At 43.8% G+C, this 22224-nt stretch overlaps 1 protein-coding gene across 3 annotated transcripts in view; it reads left to right on the top strand.

The window, feature by feature from the left end:
* Positions 1–449: 449 nt before the first annotated feature.
* Positions 450–22224, top strand: part of LOC142572147 (uncharacterized) — a 35852-nt gene continuing 14077 nt past the window's right edge. For 2 of the 3 annotated variants that reach the window (XM_075681053.1, XM_075681054.1), the window contains exons 1-5: positions 450–1010; positions 4201–4255; positions 4694–4784; positions 6190–6310; positions 15478–15549. In XM_075681053.1, the coding sequence (XP_075537168.1) occupies positions 624–1010; positions 4201–4255; positions 4694–4784; positions 6190–6310; positions 15478–15522 (699 nt within the window). In that variant the 5' untranslated portion in view covers positions 450–623 and the 3' untranslated portion in view covers positions 15523–15549. Of the gene's footprint in view, positions 1011–4200; positions 4256–4693; positions 4785–6189; positions 6427–15477; positions 15550–22224 lie in introns of those variants that run through there. The other variant, XM_075681052.1, reaches the window with a different exon arrangement.

The raw sequence follows: 22224 nt of genomic DNA, 5'->3' as shown, positions 1-22224 counted from the left end.
TAATGGACACTTTAAACTGTACATCACATTTATTATTATTATTTTTTTTTCATTTTGCGTGTGTGAAATAAATGTGGCAGGTCCATCGGTGACTATTTTGCGTCGAATTCATTTTATCCACGTTTTGTTGTTCAATAAAAATTGTGAACTGGCTGTCAAAGGTGGCTGGAAATGCGCTTTTTTTATTTTGTCATTTTTCCAGTTTATACTGGTGCTATTTGTTGTGCGTGCATTTGCGAACGTGTATTTACTGAAATCAAAGGTAAGGCTTGACACATAGCTAGTAAGAATGCGTATAGTGATGACAGGTCCGGTCAGTGGTAGCGTCGGCATTGCGTTATCTCTATGTGCAAAAAGAAAATGTTCGCAATCGGGGCACAAAATTGAAAATGATTCGAGTGACGTCCGTTCGTGCCGGCTATGTTTAGCACAGACTAGGTTTAAGTCCGGCAACCGTGTACTATTTACGTCCGCATTTTCTACGTTTGTCTGTGCGACTGTGGAACTTGCGTGGTAGCGTCATTGTGCAATTATGGGTCGAAGTTGTTGAAATTCATTTAGAGTCAGCCTTCATCGTAGTTCGACCAAAGCAGCGCTGTAATCTAAACAGTACTGGCACTGTGATGAAGTCAAACGGGAGCAACCGCGGTGCCCTGCGGCCGCACTACGGCGGACGAGCTCCACCTTTCTTGCTTGCCGCACTGTTGATCGGTCTCGTGCTCATCGGCTTCTGTTACTACAACCTGTCGTCACAGTACAGTGCCTTGGATATGCAATACCGGGACTTGCAAGAGCGACTAAGGGCCGTGGCAGAAAAGCACGAATCGGCGGAGCTTCGCTACGACAGGCTCAAGAAGACGCTCGAGGACAACTCCAAGTCACTAGATGAGAAAGATAAGCAGCTATTGCAGAAAGAGCAAGACAGAGCTGCCGTTGAAACTGCGCTTCGAAAGAAAGAAGATGAGCTGATGACGAAGTCTCGTGAGGCCGACACAGCTGCGAAAGCATTGGTACGCAGTCCTTCGAGTTGTGTTGTGATTGCCGTGGATTGGCGAGTCGTTACCAGCTCATATTTTGTTTGTGTTTCCCTGTGCCTAGCCCTCTCTCGTTCGTTATTTATTAATGCCGCTTTGAGTCGTATCGACAGCGCTAAGTAAATCCATAGCCTCCTATGGTAAGATACGACTTGGAGTTTGCGAAACCCCGGTCTGCGTAAATGCCAAGCTGCACACAGCGCGTGTCGTGTGCAGCAGCTGCAGCTGTCTGTGCGAGTGCGTGTGCGTATTCTGCATCTGCCATTTCGTGCGAGTCAGATGTGACCACCTGCTTCTTTTCAGCATGCGTGACGCTGCCGAAGCTGGGGGAGGAACTACGCGATTGCTGCATTGTAGCTACTCCGTCCGTTTCGAAGTTCTAGTGACGCAGATTAACTTTTTGTACTTTATGCAAGATACAGAGCTTCACAGTTATGTGTAACACTCTCATATGATGCCGTTAGGCAAACTAGGGCAGAAAAGAAAAAGAACCTAACCATGCGGAGAAGTGCCCAGTGGCATTTTAAAACGAGTAACTCTGAATCTGTAATTACGCGTAACTAAAAAATCATGTTCAGGAGCATCACATAGTGCAAAGTGGCGAAACCAGTAGCATAACTTTCCTCCGCTTTGTGTTCAGCGTGAATCATCTTGAGCAAGTACTTTCACCAGTTGATGCTCATGATTGAAGCACTACCTGGTTAATTCTCTCCACAAGAAAACTGCCAGCGAGCTTAAGCTGCATCTCTTCAAATGTGGGTGGCCATACACATAACGCTCAAGCACCCGTCTTCCTTGCACTTGTGTTAGATCCTGTGTTTTCTGGCAACAGTTCTCTACACATGCCTAGACAAACCTTGTCGGCATCCACTCTTAATAGGCTGTAACACTTGAGGGAGTAGGTCACCAGAAATGTGCTTTGCACATTTACATTGCATCAAACAGTTCAGTTATCAGGATGAACAATTTGTTTAATGTGGTATGCAAATTACTGCACATTTCTGGTGTATGGAAGAGTTCAATTTTAATGATTCTCAATTTGTCTAATGCAACATGTGATTCGTTCAGTAATGCTTATTATCATGTACAGTCGTCAGCACGGTTGTCTAGAGCACTTCAATGCCATGCTTTGGGCTGCACTAGCACTGCATACCGATAACACTTGGTTCTAGGTGGCTTGCATCTGGCCATTTGGCATGCACCGCCACACTGATGGAATTGCTACCAAAACTTCTGCAATTGCCGGTGAAGGTGCCATAGGGTTGCTGAGCAAACGCACAGGTGGCATGTCTCAAAGTGAGCTTCCCTGAAAGCGAGCTTCCCTGAAAGTTTTACTATGTGTTATCTTTGCTTTTACTCCCAGATCTCGCAGTGCTTTCACTGGCAATCACAGATGATTGCAGCTGTTGAAGCCTTGGTAACTAGCATGGCGAAAAAAAGTCGATGCAGTGCCCTCAGTGTGGCTGCATATGCTCAGATGGAGCCAACCAAGTTAATGAAACGACCATGAGAGCACCAAGACATAGGCAGCTGTTTCATGATCTACATGACATGCATGTCATGACATGATCTATCATTTATGTTCATCATACACTTTTGTCATACTATGCCACTTTTGCTACATACCAAGACGTAGGCAGCTGTTTCGTGATCGACATAAATGATAACTAACATAACATAACATAACATAAATGATAGCTCATGACATGCATGTCATGAGCTATCATTTATGTTCGTCATACACGTTTGTCAAACTATGCGAATTTTGCTACATACCAAGTTTCATAATTTCATAATTTATTTATTAGTAAATGTGCAGATAATTACATGTGCATGGTATATATAAGGAGGCCCCATAGTCTGTATGGGGCCTCCTTAGACTATCGGGACCTCCTGTTAAAGACGCTTATGATGTTATACGATGTTTAAAGCAACAGTAGTACAGATGAGAGCTAAGAGTAATATCAAAACACGTTTATAGCATATGAGTAATAAGAACACTTGTTAACAGCATGACAATATAAAAAAACAGAATAAAAAGTTAAGGAAATGACCATGAGAGCACTAAGACGTAGGTGCCTGTTTAATGACTTACATGACATGCATGTTATGATATTCATGCCGTGACATATTTATGTTCGTCATATACTCTTGTCATACTGTGCCAGTTTTGGTACATACCAAGTTAACGAAACAACCATGAGAGCACCAAGACATAGGTGGCTAGGTAGATAGATACTGTCAAAGTGGCAACTGTTCGCCAAGAAATGTTTCGCATTTAAAATAACAGTGTACATGTGCGCCATCTAATTTAGTGTAGCATTATCTCACACTATTATGTTGCAAAATATGATGTAATTAATTGTAATATGATGTGAAATACGATGTGGTATGCGTTTGTGTCATCTACTTCCTTTTGTCCTTCGTCTGGGTTGCACTGCCCACCCCTAGGAATGTGTTCATTCACCAACTCACCCAGCTTACTGCGTTAATTCATGTAACTATTGCATGGAAGACATCACAGGTCTAAACGTACCTACCACCAAACAAGCAGAGGGACACGTTCAGTGACCAGCAGCCAGAGCACAACCAATGCATAGTGTGTTGTACACAAAGAGCGCAAGGATGCACAAATAATTTGTAATTTGACATAACTTTATGTCCACAAGTTGTATTGGAATATGTAACATATTTATTGTCTAGAAAGCATTGCAGATCAAAAACAATTGCACTGTGAAAGGAGTGAGGGTTCTACGACCACACTACTTGGGTAGCTTTTGTGTCGTTCCTAAGTATGAAACAGAGTATAGTGCCATCTATCCCACATGCTCATGTATGTGAGCCAGGAGTATAGAGGCGTAGACCTCTACAAAAATAATAAAAATAAATAAAAACAGTTCTGGCTATGGTACTGGTATGACTCTAGATTGAAGCAGTATGAGGCTGGATATTTGGTTTGTGTACAGAATAATACAGGTGTTACGCGGAATTAGCCTGTGGAATTTCGTATAATGTATTATCAAATCAGGAGGTGAGCCAGGGACACTTTTAAAGTGTAATCAATCCTTCAGATACTCTGTATGAGACCTGGGGAGAACAACACCTTTTATAAATGCTTTGCAAGAGACTTGACACTGTATGCACTTCTTTTATCTACTTGTTTCAGACTGGATGTCTGCAAAGGTTGAATGAGACTTCTTCAAAGTTATCCGAGAAAGAAAGTAAGCAACTGCTTGGTGTTTATTATTCCTGAAGGTTATCTTCAAAACATTCAAATGTTGCATTCGGCTGAGTTCTATATTCATTGATCAATAATCCTGATACAAAGCCTGCATTATTAACCTGCCTCAGTTGTCGCCCTCTTTATTGTAGCATGTAAGCTAAGTTCTGGCTGCTAGGGAGGTGTATTCATCGACTCTGTTTGTTATTTATGTTTTGTTGCATTCAGCAAGTCGGTTGTTCATAATAAATCAAAAGTAGTTGTGTGACAACTGGTATGTTGCATATCAAAAGGGAAGTGTTGAAACACAAGCAGATGAGGCAGAAGAAAGGCACATAGCAGGCAACAAATTGTAACATTGATGAATTTTATGTAAAAAGTAATTTTGTGGCTGTAGTCTTAAAGTATGTCATTTTTCTTTATATACTTCTAACAACAGTGTCGCTTGCAAAGCTCACCAGTGAAGTTGATGCACTGAAGGCAGCCGTCAGGGCTGCTGAAACAAAAGCAGCTGCTGTAGCTGGTGCACAGTAAGTTCCTTTTTTAGTGCTACTGTGTAATTTAGGTGAAGATGTGATTGAGCATTGACAAAAAATCATCATCTCCAATCATGATGTACGATATTGCAAGAAGTGAATGTTCAAATACTGTGTATTTCTGTCATGCTTCAATGAACTTTGGGACTTAGACATGCTTCTTGCAGCTAAAAAAATATTCTATTCTAGTGCATTCTTTCTCTCTCTCTCTTTTTTGGGGTTTTTTTTTGGGGGGGGGGTTGCGTGGAGAATCAGCACTAAAATTTGAATGTCAGCCGATTTGAAGTCATGATAAGTGTCAACTAGAGATCTTTGTGCTTTTCTATTAAAGCATTTGCACAGGGCAACATGCGATGGAAACTTCTTGCAAAGCATGTTGCTAGCAGCTCAGAAACTTCTGTGACTTATTCACTATTTGAGCTTGTGGAGTGGAACTCTTAGCCACCCAGTTGCATTAACCCTTTCAGGCATTGTATGCACAATTCTTTGTGCCAAGATAATGCATCAGAAGCTAAGAGCCCCAATGAAAATAATATTCAGAACATGCTGGATAAGTTTTGAAACACTTAACCTGCGCTGTAGGCCTGAATAATAACTCGAGTGTTTTAGTAAAATGAGTTGGAAATTAGATGGCTGGGTGCTTGCTCTTTGTCAATTTGTCATCATTTAGCTGCTTCAGTTTGATTGTTTTTCACAATGTTTTGCATCAGGCTTATTTTCAAGTGGCTGAATGCTTTCCAAGTGTGCTAGACACAAAGTAGTTAATGTTCTCATATCAGACATTCCTGCAGGGAGTTCTTGCATGGCGTTCGCATTTTGTAATCTTGAGAAAACTTACGGAATTAAAAATTCTTAATCTGATCTTCAGCTCCATGCTTTCCATAATTCTTAAGATGGAAGAAATGTGCTAAAGCTATGTTTTCAGTGAACAAAATAATTTGGTGCCTGAGAATGTTATGCACTTTCCAAGGTATTCACAAAGTGTACATTTAGTCTGGAAATTGCAGAGAGAGAGAGAGAGGGACTTGCATCAGTATATATATGAAGACAGTGCCAGGACAGGTTATCACATGCATTGCACTGGCCACCTGTGGCACCTACAGAAACAGTCTGTGTGACCCTTGTGTTTTTTGCAAGCTCAACTTGGGAAATCTCATTGTAGTGGCTGGGCAAATAAACACGCTTTGTGCTTACTCTGCTCCCTGTAGATTGCCAACACTGCTGTTGCCCATTGGAAAGTTCTACGTTGTTCCACATAACAGAGAGTCCACTTGTGACAGTCTGACCTTGTTCGACAGCACCCTTTGGCAAAGGAAATTTCGTTCATGCCTCGACCTATTGTCGGCGGCAAAACAGACCGTGATTGTTTTTTTTTTCTGCCTCAATTTTTCTTGCACAGCCCTGCCAGCCAAAAGACAGCAGCACCTGAGAGAAATCAAAACCTGATCAAGGAGCCACTGTCACCTGCCAAGAAAGAAGAGGCAGCAAAAGAAGTTGGAACTGGGCTACAAGATGGCATGGTGAGGGGTAACGGCACACCCGGGAGCACTAATATCGCCACACAAGGGACAAAGACACATGCTAATCATCCAACTCTACTATCACCACCACAATAAAGATTCATTCATTCACCAGACGGCTCACATCTTACATGACTGTAGTTGCTCTGTATTCTACTGTAATCGACTATAACGAGTGATACTGATAACAATCACCTTGAAGACATCAGCAAACACACACGTTCTTACCTTTTATTTGCCCTGAATGCACAGACGGAGACAACGTTTTGTATTTTGGTAAAGCATAGAAGTGGTATGTAGCCATTGGAATCATACTTTTCCATGTAGTGTGCGTGGACTGTAACACATTTGGCAACATTTTCCAGAGGCAAGAACCTTTATAGTCAAATGTTGATACAGTTGAAACTCGATTTAACAAAGTGATGACCATGCTCGAATTATTTTATTAAATCAGAAAGGTTGTAAAATCAAGAAATACATTTTTTGGTCCTTCGAAATCTAAAATTGTAATGTAGCGACATGCAAAGGCTACTGTGGTATTGTATTTGCCACTAATTTAGCCATCTATTGCATAAACCATGAAATAACGAAAGCAACCACTGCTGCCCCTACCGAGGCGGTGCTGAGTCAGCTGTTCTGTGCATGGTGCGGCGTGCAGCCTCGTCAAAATAAAGCTAGGGATGTGACCATGGCGCCTAGATGTTTTAATGCGGTAGCTCTAGAGCGCACACTCGAAGAAGAACTCGTCTGTGTTGAAATTGGAAAGAAATTACCGCCTTTCTTACTTATTTATTTGAGGAAAAAAGTTCATTAAATTGAGCTCGGCCAAGTTTGTTTTGTTAATTCGGGTTGATGATAACATTGAACCCTATGGGTACCTGCTGGGTAATCTAAATTTCTTCGTTATATCGGGAATAAAATCAGGTTTCGTTAGATCGAGTTTTACCTGCATAACAAGCATAGGTATAGTGAATTATAAGATGTAACAAGAGTCAGTATAGAAATTTTGTTGCTCAAGTCAACACGTAATAAATACGTATATGCAAATGACGAATATCGGATAGAAGTTATTTTCGTATTGGATGGGGGAGTTGTTGATGTTGGGCAACAAAGGATATACAGTAGATATACTACAATCCTGTTTTGTACGATTTCCCGGCTCCAACACTGCGATTGAGAACACAAAAAATTACCTAATACAGTTAGGCTTCTTTTTTTACCAGTTCATGTGTTCCTTCAAATTACAATCTTTCTGTACCAATGTTCAGTACATCACCAAACTTCGATTGTATGATACGTTTACCGGCTGCTAAATCCCATGTAAACAAGAAGAGGCTCGAAATGCGTGTGATCGAGAGCAGTAGTCGTCCGTTACAACAGCTTCCCTACAATACTTACCTGCATGTCTCGTGTGAAAATGCCGGCACGCACTCATTTTCCTGTTCCGGTAGCAACAAATCTCCTCCCAGGTTGTCGCACATTGCATTCACAGCTATTGCCGCCAACCTTATTGCAATAAGCATCTTCACCTGGCAGTTTCACAGCAAGTGGAGTGTAATGCCGTTACAGTAAAGCTCGTTATTACATAGTTTGCAGGGAATGTGGTTCAGGTACGCACTAAGCAACGTACTAATTAAACAACAATGGTAGATGAGCTGCTATGGACTTACTGGTCCAAAAAAGAAGTGTTCTCACTCAAAGACACACGCAAACAAGTTTTATTTTCAAGCAAACAGCGAAAAACCTGTGGTTTTCACTTGCCGCCATAGCAACCTTGCCGAGTTTGAAGATGTTGGCCTTGCAGCGACACTCGAACCTTAAAATTCAGCAAGGCCGCGAGACAGTTTCAGGCCCCACTTCTCTGCAAGCAGCTGCATGACCGTCAGTCAGTGCACTAGCCATGTCAGATACGGAAGGGCCATTATCCACACAGTCATCCATGACAACGACGTAGAAGTGTGAAAAGCTATGGGAGCAGGAAAACACATCATGGCTACCATGTTTTGACATCACTCTCGGTTGCGACTGCAGTCTGAGAATGGTCCGTGCACCACAGTTTTGCTATTATCTGCACGCACAACAATTTGCTGACTCCACGCTTGTACGCACTGAAAAATTAAGTAAACATGCTTCACACAAGCCATTTGGCATGCGTTAAGTGACTATGGCTTAAGCGGTCAGCCAATATGTTAGGCTCATCGGCAACAGAGCAGGGGATGTGTTGCAACTATATTTAAACCAGAATTACTTATTAAACGGGTACATATTAACGAGGTTTTACTGTAGAAACATATTGCATGCTTTTAATAGGTGATAACCCAAGCATGCTGCCGTTCCCTGCCGCAGGTGGCAAGGAATAAGCGTAATGTTTCACTCTGGTGGCTTGTAGGCATCGTATTCCGCCGTCGCCCACCAGCTAGTTTTCGTTTGTCTCCTGTTGTAAAACACTACGCAATAGGAAGACAACAATAGGAAGACAACAATAGGAAGACGGGCCCCTCCAGCTCGACACGTCTCAACGTCTGGAGCCGCAACGATTTGCGCCATGTGGGCCTGTCAAAACGTCCCTCAAAATGCAACCAAAGAAGCTGCTGACCCAGGCTAAATTTGAGGGATGCATCCGTAAGCTTGCCAAAGCCGCAAAAGTAGCAATGCTCGTCTCGGGCCACTCTTACGTCACCACCTTGGCATGCGTCGGCATCTCATACTGTAACAATTCGCGCAACGGTTCGCCATATATAGATGTCAAGTACAGTAGAGTTTGCCAAATTTTTTTAGTGACTTCGTATCATACATTTCCCATTTTAGTATGTTTTTTCTTGAGCTTTATTCCAAAACGTATGAACAAGGTTCTAGTGTATTATGTGCTGGCTGGTCAGAAGAACAAAAATAACAATGTGCAGTTCATTTCACCTGCATTAGTGCTGTATGCATTACCTACCACACGGTTTATGTAATAATGTGTGGTATATACAGTTAAACCTCGGTACAATGAACTTCATCATAACGAAATTCTCGCTATAACGAAGTATTTAGCTCTTCATAACCTCTTGTCCATAAAACACCATGTATTTAGGCTTCAATATAGTGAAGTGTGTTTGTATGTGATTTAAATATAACGAAATTCCACTGCCACCGTAAAGGAATGCTGAGACATTACGCGAATGATGCAGATAGTAAAATGATTAAATTACGAGTGGCTGCTTGCAAACGCACCTCTCAAATCGCACGCCGCGCAACAGGAGCGGCCACCGAAGTCGAGTGGTGGCATGTTCCAAGTGTGATAAGATCCTATTGTGACCCGTACACTGTGTGCCTTAGGTGCGAGTGTGAGACAAGAAAGATGGTGGCTTCATGAGTGCCGCCTTCCCTCGCGAGCAAAGGGAAAGAGGGGGAAGGGAGCGAGCTCGCGATAAAGGGATCAAGCGCGCGAGGCGTTGGGGGGGATAAGTTGGCATGCGTCTCGATATTTGGCGCGCGTCTCGGTTGTGGCTGCGCATGGTTGTAAGCGCGGGTGAGCGCATACGCAGCCGTGCACACTGCTTTAGAGGTAAGCTGCCGAGTGTGCAGAGTGGGCGTGCCGAGAGGCGTGGCTCCATGTAAGCTGTCTTGCCGCGCGTTTAGTATTGGAGATTGTGCAGTCTCGAGTTTCAGTGACCCGTTGGAGTGAGAGGCAGCCGCAGCAGTGCTTCGCCTCACTGCCAGTGCTTTTTCCAATAGCGTCGTTGCAGTGGGGGCGACGCTATCAGCCGCGGGGGTAGAGTGCACGCGAAAGCGTGGCTGACTTCGCTTAATTCGTACCGCCGAGAAGAAATCGTCGACATTCTTGGCATGAAACCATATCATTCATCGCCGACTCCCAAATTTATCAAAGTGAATTGTTTTTCTAGTTCAAATTTGCTTTCTTCTATTGCCCGTTAATTGGGAAAGTTCTGTGGCCCCTTTCCGTGTAAGAAAAATAAATTGGCGACTATACCTATTTGCATAAAAGGTGGAATTTCAATAGAACAAAATTTCGATATAATGAAGCAAATTGCCGATTTTACTGACTTCGTTATATCGAAGCTTAACTGTAGTGTGAATGGAATAGCCAACAGCAACTATAGAGCCCCAGGAATAGTCAACAGCACCACGTGAGAGTGGGCAAGACAAGTAAATCGAACACTGCTACTAGAGTTAATAAACCTTGCGTTGCTAAATAGTGGAGCACTGACACTTGTGTTGTAGGAACTCTACCGTACTCTTCTTGCATGTAAAAAATTTGGACTTGGCAAGTGTGAAAATTGGGAACAAACCCAGATAAAGTGAAATATTTTCTACACTGAACATACAAAACTTGCTGACCAGAATGTTGGATGTATTGAACTCGGGACGTCCGCTGCCAGTGCAATAAAACCACTTGCGTGTCATAAACGCTGCGCTGAGGAGAGTTATTTTACTGTTTCCTTATGTTCGAGCATGCGTGCGTAAAGGGGGGCCTCGGGTTTTTCTCAAGCAAATTTTTCACTTTTTGCTTGGGCCATCCTGCATCTCTGTGTTGTAAACAAATAACTAAAAAAAAATGCCTGGGGGGTATGTCATAAGCATACTGGAAGTGAAGTCTTATCAAGCCGCCATTCGTTGTGACACTGAGAAACAGTTCGATGCGTAGGAAAAGTTACTGCCTACTACATGTATGTAGTTTTGTCTGCCAAAGTGGAACCCTTCTATGCTTCGTTTCTTCACTGGTTATAAAAAATCCATATATAACAAGTGCACCACAAATTTTCGATAGGATGAGTGAGCTCAGTAAGATAGGTGAGTTTGGGCATATTGAATTATTTTATATGTTGAACCATTTTTAGTGCCTAACTGTTCATTGTAACCGGTTCAAACTGTGTTCTAATTTAGTACTAAAGTTATCTGAATATGATGAACCTGGCTTCATTGACACTATATGACACCCTGACACAAAGCAAAATTTGATGATGTTGTGGAGTGTCATAAGACTAAGATGGTGTTGCCCATAAAAAGATAAGCAAAGACAGCAGCATATGTTTCTTCTGACTTGTCATGTTGCAGCCACAGTTTTCACAAGAATGGAGTGGGCCATTATATTGTGACATTATGACACATCCAGCTCCTAGGTACTTAAATAAAAACCAGTTTGTAGAAACAAGTTATATTAGTATATTGAATTATGTAGGCTCTCTGGGTACCTGCCAGTATGTTTTATATAAGGTTTAGAGGGTTTAGACCTTCATTAAATGAGAAAGCATGACCAGTCGAAAATGACATGTCAGTGTTACTTTAATTCCTATTCTTACCTGGAGGGAGCTGGCGATATTGTGCACTAGCTTATTTTTTTATTAGAATAAAAATAAACAGAGGAGGAGTTGTCACTGTTTGGCGGTGACGGCTATGCCTTTTCACTTAGTAAATTAGTTATGTAGGATTAAAAAAAAAAACAAATTCTTGCGTTAGGAAGTAGTTAAACAAAACAGAACAACATCTAACACACTAGGAGTAAAAATCTCTCTCCAAAAGTTCTCCTGGAAGCAAAGTCTACAGATGTCTAGAGTACACAGCTTTCAGATGCACAAATGAAACACAATTGCACACGATGCAGTAGAGTCAACATTCATCACAAATGTCAGTCTTCAAAAGAGCATCTAAGTGCTTTCATTGCTTTGTGGTGCATTTTTGATGGCAATAGGCAATCCAAGATGTTCAACCAATAAGCCCAAATATTGATGTTATCTCAATTGCAATTCCTTTGTAAAGTGGAAATGGTAACACACAGTGGCATTGCACATAACTGTGCTTTCTACCGTCAGTGGACTCGTTGTTAAACCAATAAGTAAGCCTCCCTGCAAGGCAAGGATTCCTCTGTGGCACTCGCCGCAAGAAAACTAAGAGTTGAATTTGGCCTGAGGTGTGTTACCATTTCCACTTTACAAAGGAATTGCAATTGAGATAACATCAAAATTTGGGCTTATTGGTTGAACATCTTGGATTTCGAACAGTGCAGCAAGGAACAGGGAAAGTAGAGGAAGCGCACAGTGCTGACTTCCAGCTCTGCTTTATCCCATAAGAGCAAACATACACTAGCAGACCAAAGTAAAAACAATATGAAAAAAAAGGAGAGAAAAAACTGAATTGCGGCCGGCATTTTAAGTGCTCTAAAATTCTTCATAGGCATTGTAACGAGTTCACAAGAGAAATCCTCAGAGAAAGTGAGATTAGTTGCTTGGGAACATGTTGCGGTTTCTGGGTGCCAATGCCGACTGTGACGTAACATGATTACATATCATTTAAATTTTTTTTGTGCTGTTTTTATTTTTGTCTGTTCGCACATGTCTGCTCTTTCGTAATGACGCAGAGTTGGAAGTAAGCGCTGTGTGTCCTCTGCTGTCTATGACCCTTGTTGCACTGTTCTAAATTCAATTGATGGAGGAGGAGGAAGAATAAACATTTATTGTAGAACCAGCACTTTATGATGGCCGGGCCTAAGCCTCCCACGAAGGGACGTCGAGGGCTTGCCTCGCCGCCGCCTCGCGGGCGTGCTGGGTCGCCCAGGTTTGGTTGTCGAGGGCGGAGCTCCGCAGAGCCTCATGCAGCCTCGACGAGAGAGCCGTGGTGTTAGTCTGTGTGTACTGTGCTGGGCACTCTCATAGCATATGCGGAAACGTAGCCGGGTGAATTCCACAGCACCGGCAGTTGGGGGTAGTGTAGACGTCCGGAAATATAAGGTGGAGGCGGGCGGGTGAAGGGTACGTGTTTGTTTGTAGTAGACGCAGGGTGGTAGCCTGCGCCCGGCTGAACTTTGGGTGAGGCGGGGGGTAGGTTCGGTGACTGAGGTAAAAGGCCTTAACGAGATCGTTATAAGTTTTCAGATTGTCCCTGGTGTCCAACTCATCTCCAGTGACTCCGGCGCGGTTGACTAGGCCTTGCGCAATGGAGTGGGTGACCTCGTTGAGATTGGGGAGGTGTGGGTGGACAGGGCCCGCATGGGCCGGGATCCATGTTCAGGAGATTTTGCTGTCTTTAGAGTGTGGTGCCTGGCAGAGGATGCGAAGAGCTTGGGGAGAAATACGGCCTTTGCTGAAGTTAGTAACGGCTGAGCGAGAGTCGCACACTATGGTGTGACAGGTGGGATCTAAAGTGGCCAGGGCGATGGCCACTTCTTCAGCCGTCTCGGCAGTGGGAGTAGTGACGCTGCAGGCGTGATGTAGGACTCCATCGCGTGTGGCGACGGCCACAAATCGTGCGCCATGGGAGTATTGGGCTGCATCAACAAATGTGATGCCAGGTACATGGCGAAGGGCTTTTATGATAGCTCCGGCCCGAGCTTGGCGCCGGGCCCCGTTATATTCAGGGTGCATGTTTCTAGGGATAGGGTCTATGTAGATCCAGCTACGGATGTCGGTCGGGATCGGTTGTTTGGGGCCCTGTTGCTGATGGTAGGTGAAGCCAAGCGTGGGCAGAATAAAGCGCCCGTTTCAGTAAGGGTGAGCCGTTCAACCTGAGAGCGTTGTTGGGCTTCAACGAGTTCGGAGAGGTTGTTGGGAACTCCCAGTTGGTAGAAGAGTTCAGTGCTGGTGCAGTGCGGGAGACCAAGTGCTTGCTTTTAGATCCCTCGTATGAGGGTGTCGAGCTTGTTTTGCTCAGCCCGGTACCAATTGAGGTACGCAGCAACGTAGGTAATGTGGCATATGACAACGGATTGGACGAGTCGGAGAAGGCTTTCTTCTTTGAGTCCCCCTCGTCGGTTAGATATACGTTTGATGGATGAAAAACTTTATTATGAAAAACTTCATTACAAATTCAATTGATGTATTAACAAATTAATCAGAAACTGAATAAGTTGCCCAGCCTTAGAAGTCATATGGATATGAATGACGGAGTTGAGAACTAGCCAGAGTGGCTAATTCATTTCAGAGCTTCTCCCCCTCCCACACACAGACACACATATGCATACGTTATGAAAACCTTTTTCTTGGCAGAGGCAGGTGCAGCCTTTGTCTAAAGAAACCACGCACTGGACCGCACCTGACTGTGGGACTTCTTGTTGGCAACTGCACTGCTTAAAAATTTTGGAGAGGGGGGGGGGGGGGGCAGCTCTTATCCTTCAAGGCTTTCCAGTGCCAGGAGTTTCGTGATTGCAACATGAGGCAGCTAGGATTTGGCAACCCTCGAAGTCAGAGTGGTTTTGCTTCTTTTGATGAAGGCTGTACACTTAAAGGTGGTGCATTGAAATTTTGTTTTGCCTGTGTCAATACTGTCGTGAGAGCCTGTTCAGTGAAACCCATACGGGTTTCACCTGTGTGTTTTCAGTAGAATTACTGGAAGTTGGGCAAGCTGGAATTAATTCGTTGTAACTAATGTGTCCTTGTTATTTCACTGCTTGTGTCCTCATCTCCTTTGCGCATTAGTTACAGTGAACGTTTTCAGTAGCCTTTCCTTTGGGTTTCCTTTGTAGCTCTGCACAATTCTGAAGTGGATGACAATATTCCCCTTCAATGAAACTTCTTCCTGCATGCAGATTTCCGTAGAACTGATTTTCCACATTCACTGTCCCTGTGCTTCAAGTTGCCCATTAATTTGGCCTCACTCTACGATCAGCTAGCCTTCTGGTTAGCTCAGATGGCAGAGTGACTGCCCCAGCAAGGCATTGGTCCCAGGTTCGATATCCGGGCCAGGACAAAATTTTATTTGAAACATTCTTTCTGAAAAATCTGTGTTTTCTTTGTAGCTTTGTGCTACAGTGTGTGTCCCGTTGCTTCGAGATATCAATTAATTCAGCCTTGCTGTGCGCTCTGCTTGCCTCCCGGTGAGCTCAGATGATAAAGTGACTGTGCCCAAGATTTCTGCAGAACTGATTTGCCATAGCCTTTTTACTGTTGAAAATTTTACCATGAGCATCACACTAAAAATTTTTGCAACCCAAATTCATGCTCGATTGGTGACTTAAGTTGTTGCATTCTTTTGCAAGCAAAATGCCTTGTTAGGACATTAGTCAACAGTTCCCTAAGACATTGAGACATCATGTTATAGCATATTTTACAACTTCTTGCCCAATATATTAAGCTCATTTGGTTGCTCGTTATGCGTGTGCTCTTTTTGTGACGTGCAGACATTTACAAATCCTTTTAGTATGTAACTGTGTCTACATTGGTCTAATTTAGATGCAAGATCCTGATGTGAATCCACTACTGGACGCTGGACAGTAGAGAGCAGCAAGACCACAGCAAGACTATGTGAGTATAACTACACGTGTTTCATGTAAGCCATAGCATAGGTCGCAGAAATTAATCCAATAGTTCTTGGAATGAAGCTGTCCTCCTTTAGTGGAGATTAGATAGCTGCTTCACCACTGTAGGATGCGCCTAATACATACACGAGTCGTAAAAGTTACATAAATAAGGGTAAAGTGTCTCAGACAGGCTTGCCAACGTTTTGATAGTTGGACCTATCCTTGTCAAAGGCAGCCTTCTCATGCTTAGAGTGTTAGTCTTAAGGGGATAGTAGAATGATGTCAAGTGGTGTCGCTGACGGCGGTGCCTACCTGTAAAGGAAACTCTACTATGCTCTATGTTGCGCCGTTAACCCGTTAAAACTAAAAGACCAAGAATGGCAAGGGTGACTATAGGCACCGGGGTGCGAGCCCCCTCTGAAGTTTTCCAGGAGAGGGAAGTGCAGATTCCCCCCCCTTCCCGGCGATGCCGAGGCCCCCCCCCTCTAAAATCTAATTACCAAAGTGCAGCCCTTAGACGAGTCTATATATTAGTTACATTGACCATATAAATTGTTGTAAACATCCACTTACTAATTAAAATAAGCATAATGTAATGCACAGACCATGTAAACCTTTGAATATCTCACTGGATGATCACGAGCTTTTGATGTCACAACGCTGGCATTTTGTGAAGAATGCCAGCCATGGGGGCGCACGGTTCGTACGGCTGCGCAATTCACTGCGACTCTGCAAATTAGGATCATCATCATCATCTGTCTATTTTTATGTGCACTACAAGACAGTTTCTGTCAGTGATTTCTCCAATTGTCCCTGTCTCTTAACTTAAGACTACAGAATCTGCAACACAAAGGGCACGGAAAGACAGCCTGGGAAGGAAGACAATGCACATGAAGTCAGCAGCAATCCCTGCTCATCCTTTATCATTGCACCCACTAATAATCACCAACAATTAGAAATGTCTGCCACGCAAAGTCATTTGCAGCTACGGCAGGGATAGAGGAAAAGGCGCGCTCTCCTTTTCAAGTGCATCTGATAGTGTGACCTCCAACTAACCCAAATATTGAGTGCGTGGGAAGCTAATGCTCATCGAGCCGCCATCCTTTTCGGCTCACTGTCACATGCCTTTTCACGCACCCATGATGTGCGGGTCGCTCATTCATGTGGCATTCATACCGAACATCACAATGATAACGAGAAATAAAATGAGAAATAGAAAACGTGCGTCGAGCTCGCTTCTACCGTGGCTGCAGGCGTTGCAATGTGCATCGGCTACAAACACAGCATGAGCACCAACGACAAAGCTAACAGTGAGCAAGTCGCTAATCAGTACTTTGCCAGAACCCATCTGACGCTGAGAAGGAAGTGTATTTCCCACCATATAACCACCAGCGGAAACATAACGCTATGCACATGGGGAGACAGTGCACGCAGAGAGACCAGCCATCTCGAATTGCAAGCTTGAACCTGGCGTAGATCACCTCCAAAATAAGGCATGCCACCCGCATATTTAGTACTCCTCAAATGCACAGCCAGCCAAGCACAGCCACTACAAACTAGGAGAAAACGCACGCTTAACGAACTGATTCGGCGTAACTGACTGATTTGGAAAACTGTTAGCTCTCGTTTTAATGGAGGGGTGCGTCTTCATGGACGTTTTGTGGCAATGAGTCTTGATAAAAGAAAGAAGTTAAGAGCTATTGCATAGTTCTGACCCGTTTTGTACCAGGGGCCAGTTTTACAGAGTGCTCCTTCTACAGTAAGGCATGCATGAGGTATTCAGTTGGCAAAAGTTATCAGGTGGTAATACAAAGTGAGAAGGCAGTGAGGAAAGCTTCCGGGAACTGAGGCAAGCTTCAAGCAGACCACCTGGCTTAGAAAACAACAGAAAAAGTTATACAAAGGAACGAAAATCGGGTACATAATAGCGCAAGCAGGTTGCAGCCTTTTGGGCAAGCAAAGACGCTTGGTAGTGCTATTTGTAAAACACCATAGTGTATGCTGTGCATTTTCCTTACTAATTTTTATTCCTCACATGCTTTATCAGCAGCTCAATAACGCAATGCACAGTGTTCCTACTTGTTCTTGTCTATTTTCATGCTTTTGAGATATCACTATGTCTTATTTATTGATTCGTTTGTTAATATGGTTGTTTATTTGTGCATATGATAATTTATTACCCTATAATCCTTTATTCTGCCGACAGGAAATAAATAAAACCAATGGCATAAGGCATGCTTTGACAAGTAATTAAATGATTGCCTTATGGACTCGCGTTGCTTTATGCTAATAATTCTAGTCATAAGTTGTGTTCAGAAAGTGTTATATATTGCATCATTTTTATATGTTAGGTCTTCTGAAATGACCTTTCGTCAGCAAAATATTTTATTTTATCTATGTGTATTAAACTTTATAAGACCGCATTACATGACTTTCTTCATTGCTGTCTATTTGCGCAAACGAATATGCACAAAACACATATCTCTTCTAATGTGTTTAAATGAATCCACTTGCCATATGGCTCATCAGAGAGACGCCAGTCTCTCGGAGGTGCGAGGGCACTCACGCTGTGAAATTAAACTGTCTCCTACTATGAGCTCTGTAACTACTCATATAAGGTCATTACTTCACTGAACTATTCTTTGAGGTCACACGAAGTTCCTTCAAGTGCAGGCGTCATTAAAAATTATATATATATACACACACACATATTGTGTGTGTGTGTGTGTGGGGGGGGGGGGGGGGTTCGGAAAGACGGTCGAGTGCCCCAGCCTCCCCCCCCCCCCCCGCCCCTTTGCCCAGAAAAATGAACTTTCCACCTATTAGGACAACTTTCACAAAGCTAGGTCCACCTATCAAAATGTCGGCCAGCCTGTCTGAGGCACTTTAACCCTGTTTATGCAACTTTTGTTTCGGCCGGAGGACCAGCCTTCATCGGAGTGAATTTTCTCTCAGTGTGTTTTCTTGACTCTGTAATGAGTAATAAGTAATGAGCTAATGTGCAAGTTTTTGTTGACGAGAACAAAGTTGGGTGAACATCAAGTCCTTATTGGTTGTATTTACAGGGCTCCTAACTCACCCGTAGATGTTATTTTGCATTTAAAAAAGTTTATGGAGTCTAACATGCATCAAGGCAATAACATTATACTTTTAGGTGATTTTAACTTGGCCGGCATTGATTGGCCGACACTTTCACCGGGGCAGACTGAGGTTTCAAGTTGTGACCAGCTTTTGTAGCTAGCTGTTTAGGCCTAACCCAGGTAGTGACAGATTATACAAGAATCTGTGAGACTAAGTCATCAATACTTGATTTAATTTTTCTGTCAAATTCTTTAATACCATATCTAGAAATATGTAAAACGGAGAATGGTCTTTCGGACCATAAAATGGTGCAAGCATTTCTAAGCTTAGGACCTGTACCATACCCATGTGCTCTTCATAAAACATTTTTGAAGTTTTCCTCTGCCAATGATGTTGGTGTGTTAGACTTTTTAGAGCGTTCTTTCGACCATTTTGTTCATCTCTTTGAGTCAAACACTAGCACAGATGATTTATGGGACTACTACTTTGCAACGGTCATGGATTGTATTAAAAACTACATACCAAAGTGCTATAAAAGAATTAAAAGGAAAAGTCCTTGGATTACAAGGGAAGTTATACATCTAAAGAGAAGATTAAGGCGAAAACGTGGGGGCTGTTCGAGGAATCCAACCCCCGATAAGAAGATCTCAATTCAACACATGAGCCATGACCTGAAATGCCTTATAAAAGAATCTAAAGACAAGTTTTATAATGTGACACTTACGAAGTTCCTTAAAGAGGCGCCGCAGAAGTTCTGGCGGTATGTCAACCCATCCACAAGACCGTTATCCTCAGAATCCTGCAGTACTGCTGCAATGCAAGCTGATAATTTTAATGCTTAGTTTGCATCCGTTTTTACTAAAGATAATGGTCATACACCTCATGTAGCCTACACAGCTGCTAAACCACCCATTGCAGACATTGAAATCAATGAACAAGGCGTTTTAAATCTTCTGCTGAATATTGATGTTAAGAAGAGCCCTGGTCCTGACGGCATTTCAAATGAATTTTTACGTAGATATGCAGAATGGAACTCTAAATACCTAAGTAAATTTTTTCAGTCTTCTGTTGATAGTGGTTGCTTCCCGGTAGCATGGAAACGCGCAAAAATCATACCTATACACAAAAGTGGCAGTACAGTGGAAGTGGAAAATTACAGACCAATTTCTATTACAAGCACGTGTTCTAAGCTCCTTGAGCACATTGTTAATAAACAATTAGTTTCTTACTTGGACAAATACAACTTGTTTTTTCCTGGACAGCATGGTTTCCGAAAACAGCTCTCAACAACCACCCAACTCATTGAAATTGTACATGACCTCTCTGAAACGTTAAACTCCCGTGGTCAAACAGACATAATCTTCCTCGACTTTGCAAAAGCATTCAACAAAGTGTCCCATCCGAAGTTAATCATAAAAATTAATTCTGTATTTCAGAGCCCCGCAATCACTCAGTGGTTTTCATCCTACCTTTCTTCTAGAGAACAATACGTTGATTTCGGGGGGTACACATCACGCCCTTCCCGTGTTGTGTCTGGAGTTCCGCAAGGAAGTGTCCTAGGTCTTCTTTTATTTTTTATCGTTATAAATGGACTTGCCCAGTAATGTTAGTGTCCCTGTCAGACTGTTTGCTGATGATTGTGTGATGTATAATAAATTTCGAGATAGTAATGATCAGGCCAATTTACAGTCTAGTCTGCAAATAATTAAAAAATGGTGTGACGACTGGCAGATGGAACTAAACGCAGCTAAGTCTGTTATGTCCATAACGAGAAAGAAAAAAATTTTGTGTTACCCTTACAACATAAATAGTATAACTGTTAGCAGAGTCGATAAACATAAGTATCTAGGAGTAACGTTCACTTCTGACCTCAGACGAAATCAACACATTGATGCTGTATGTGGTAAGGCCAGCAAAGCGCTCTGGAGCCTAAGACGGAATATAAGTGCGTCGACACCTGAGGTCAAAATTTTAGCCTATAAATCCTTAATATTGTTACGTAGGAAGACACCGACGAAAAGCTATTTACAAGTATATTTACAAGGCGATACGCCGCAGTTGACCAAGAGGCAACAGCCCGCGCTAGCTTCCAATCGTCGTCTTCGTCTTCTTCCTGCTCGGCTCTTCGTCATTGGAAATACTACCCCGTAGCACTACCCCCGGCGGCAAAAGCACCGTCCCGGAGCGACTAAAGGCCGGACGCTGAAGCAGTGTAGTAGCTCTTGAGCCTACTGACGTGCACGACATCACTAGACGCCAGAGTAGATGACGAGGTTGAGCTCACAGGAGCAATTTCGTACGTCACAGGCGTCACCTGGCGCAGCACGCGGTAGGGCCCTGTGTATCGCGAAAGGAGCTTTTCGGAAAGTCCGACGTGACGAGAGGGCGACCACAGGAGCACGAGTGCACCAGGTGAAAACTGTACGTCACGGTGGCGGGCGTTGTACTGACGCTGCTGCGTGGTTTGCGAGTCCGTCAGTCGAGCACGGGCAAGCTGGCAAGCATGGTCGGCGAGGGCGATGGCGTCGCGCGCATACTCGTTTGTTGAGGTCGCAGCAGGAGGAAGTACCGTGTCAAGGGGCAAGGTCGGCTCGCGACCGTAGAGTAGATAAAATGGAGAAAATCCGGCGGTGTCGTGCCGGGAAGAATTGTAAGCAAAGGTGACGTAAGGAAGGGCAACATCCCAGGCGTGGTGGTCCTTCGAAACGTACTTGGACAGCATGTCGGTAAGAGTATGGTTTAACCGCTCTGTCAGGCCATTGGTTTGAGGATGGTATGAGGTAGTCCGCTTGTGTTGAATAGAGCAGGAATGCACAATGTCGGCGATAACTTTCGAGAGGAAGTTACGACCACGGTCAGTAAGCAGCTGTCGCGGGGCGCGATGCACTAAGATAATTTCACGCAAGAGAAAGTCCGCGACGTCAGTGGCGGAACTGGTAGGTAGAGCCCGCGTGATAGCGTATCGGGTGGCGTAATCAGTTGCGACGGCTACCCATTTGTTCCCAGAGGATGACGTGGGAAAGGGACCAAAGAGGTCTAATCCAACACGAAAGAACGGTTCCACAGGGATGGTGATTGGCTGCAGATGACCGGAAGGTAGCACCTGAGGCGTTTTCCGACGCTGGCAGGGATCACAGGCAGCAACATAGCGCCGGACGGAGCGAGCGAGACCAGGCCAATAGAAGCGGCGGCGGACGCGGTCGTACGTGCGGGTTACCGCAAGATGTCCTGCAGTGGGTGCGTCATGCATCTCAAAGAGCACAGTCTGTCGTAGATGTTTTGGCACGACAAGAAGAAGATCAGGGCCATCAGGGAGGAAGTTCCTTCGGCACAGAATGCCGCCCTGGAGGACATATCGGCGAACGGATGCGTCGGTAGGTGTAGAGCGCAGACACTCGATGAGTGCTCGCAGCGATAGGTCTCGGTACTGCTCATCGGCGATGTTAGCGAAGGCAGACACAGAGAAAATGCCGTCGGCGGTACTACTGTCGGCGTCGTCAGGCTCGTCTACCGGGTAGCGAGACAGGCAGTCAGCGTCCTTGTGTAGTCGGCCAGATTTGTAGGTGACAGAGAACGAATATTCTTGGAGCCGTAAGGC

Source organism: Dermacentor variabilis, chromosome 2 (assembly GCF_050947875.1).
Source record: "Dermacentor variabilis isolate Ectoservices chromosome 2, ASM5094787v1, whole genome shotgun sequence".
Lineage (NCBI taxonomy): Eukaryota > Metazoa > Arthropoda > Arachnida > Ixodida > Ixodidae > Dermacentor > Dermacentor variabilis.
Note: the sequence above shows the minus strand (reverse complement) of the source record. Positions and strands in the feature narration are given on the sequence as shown.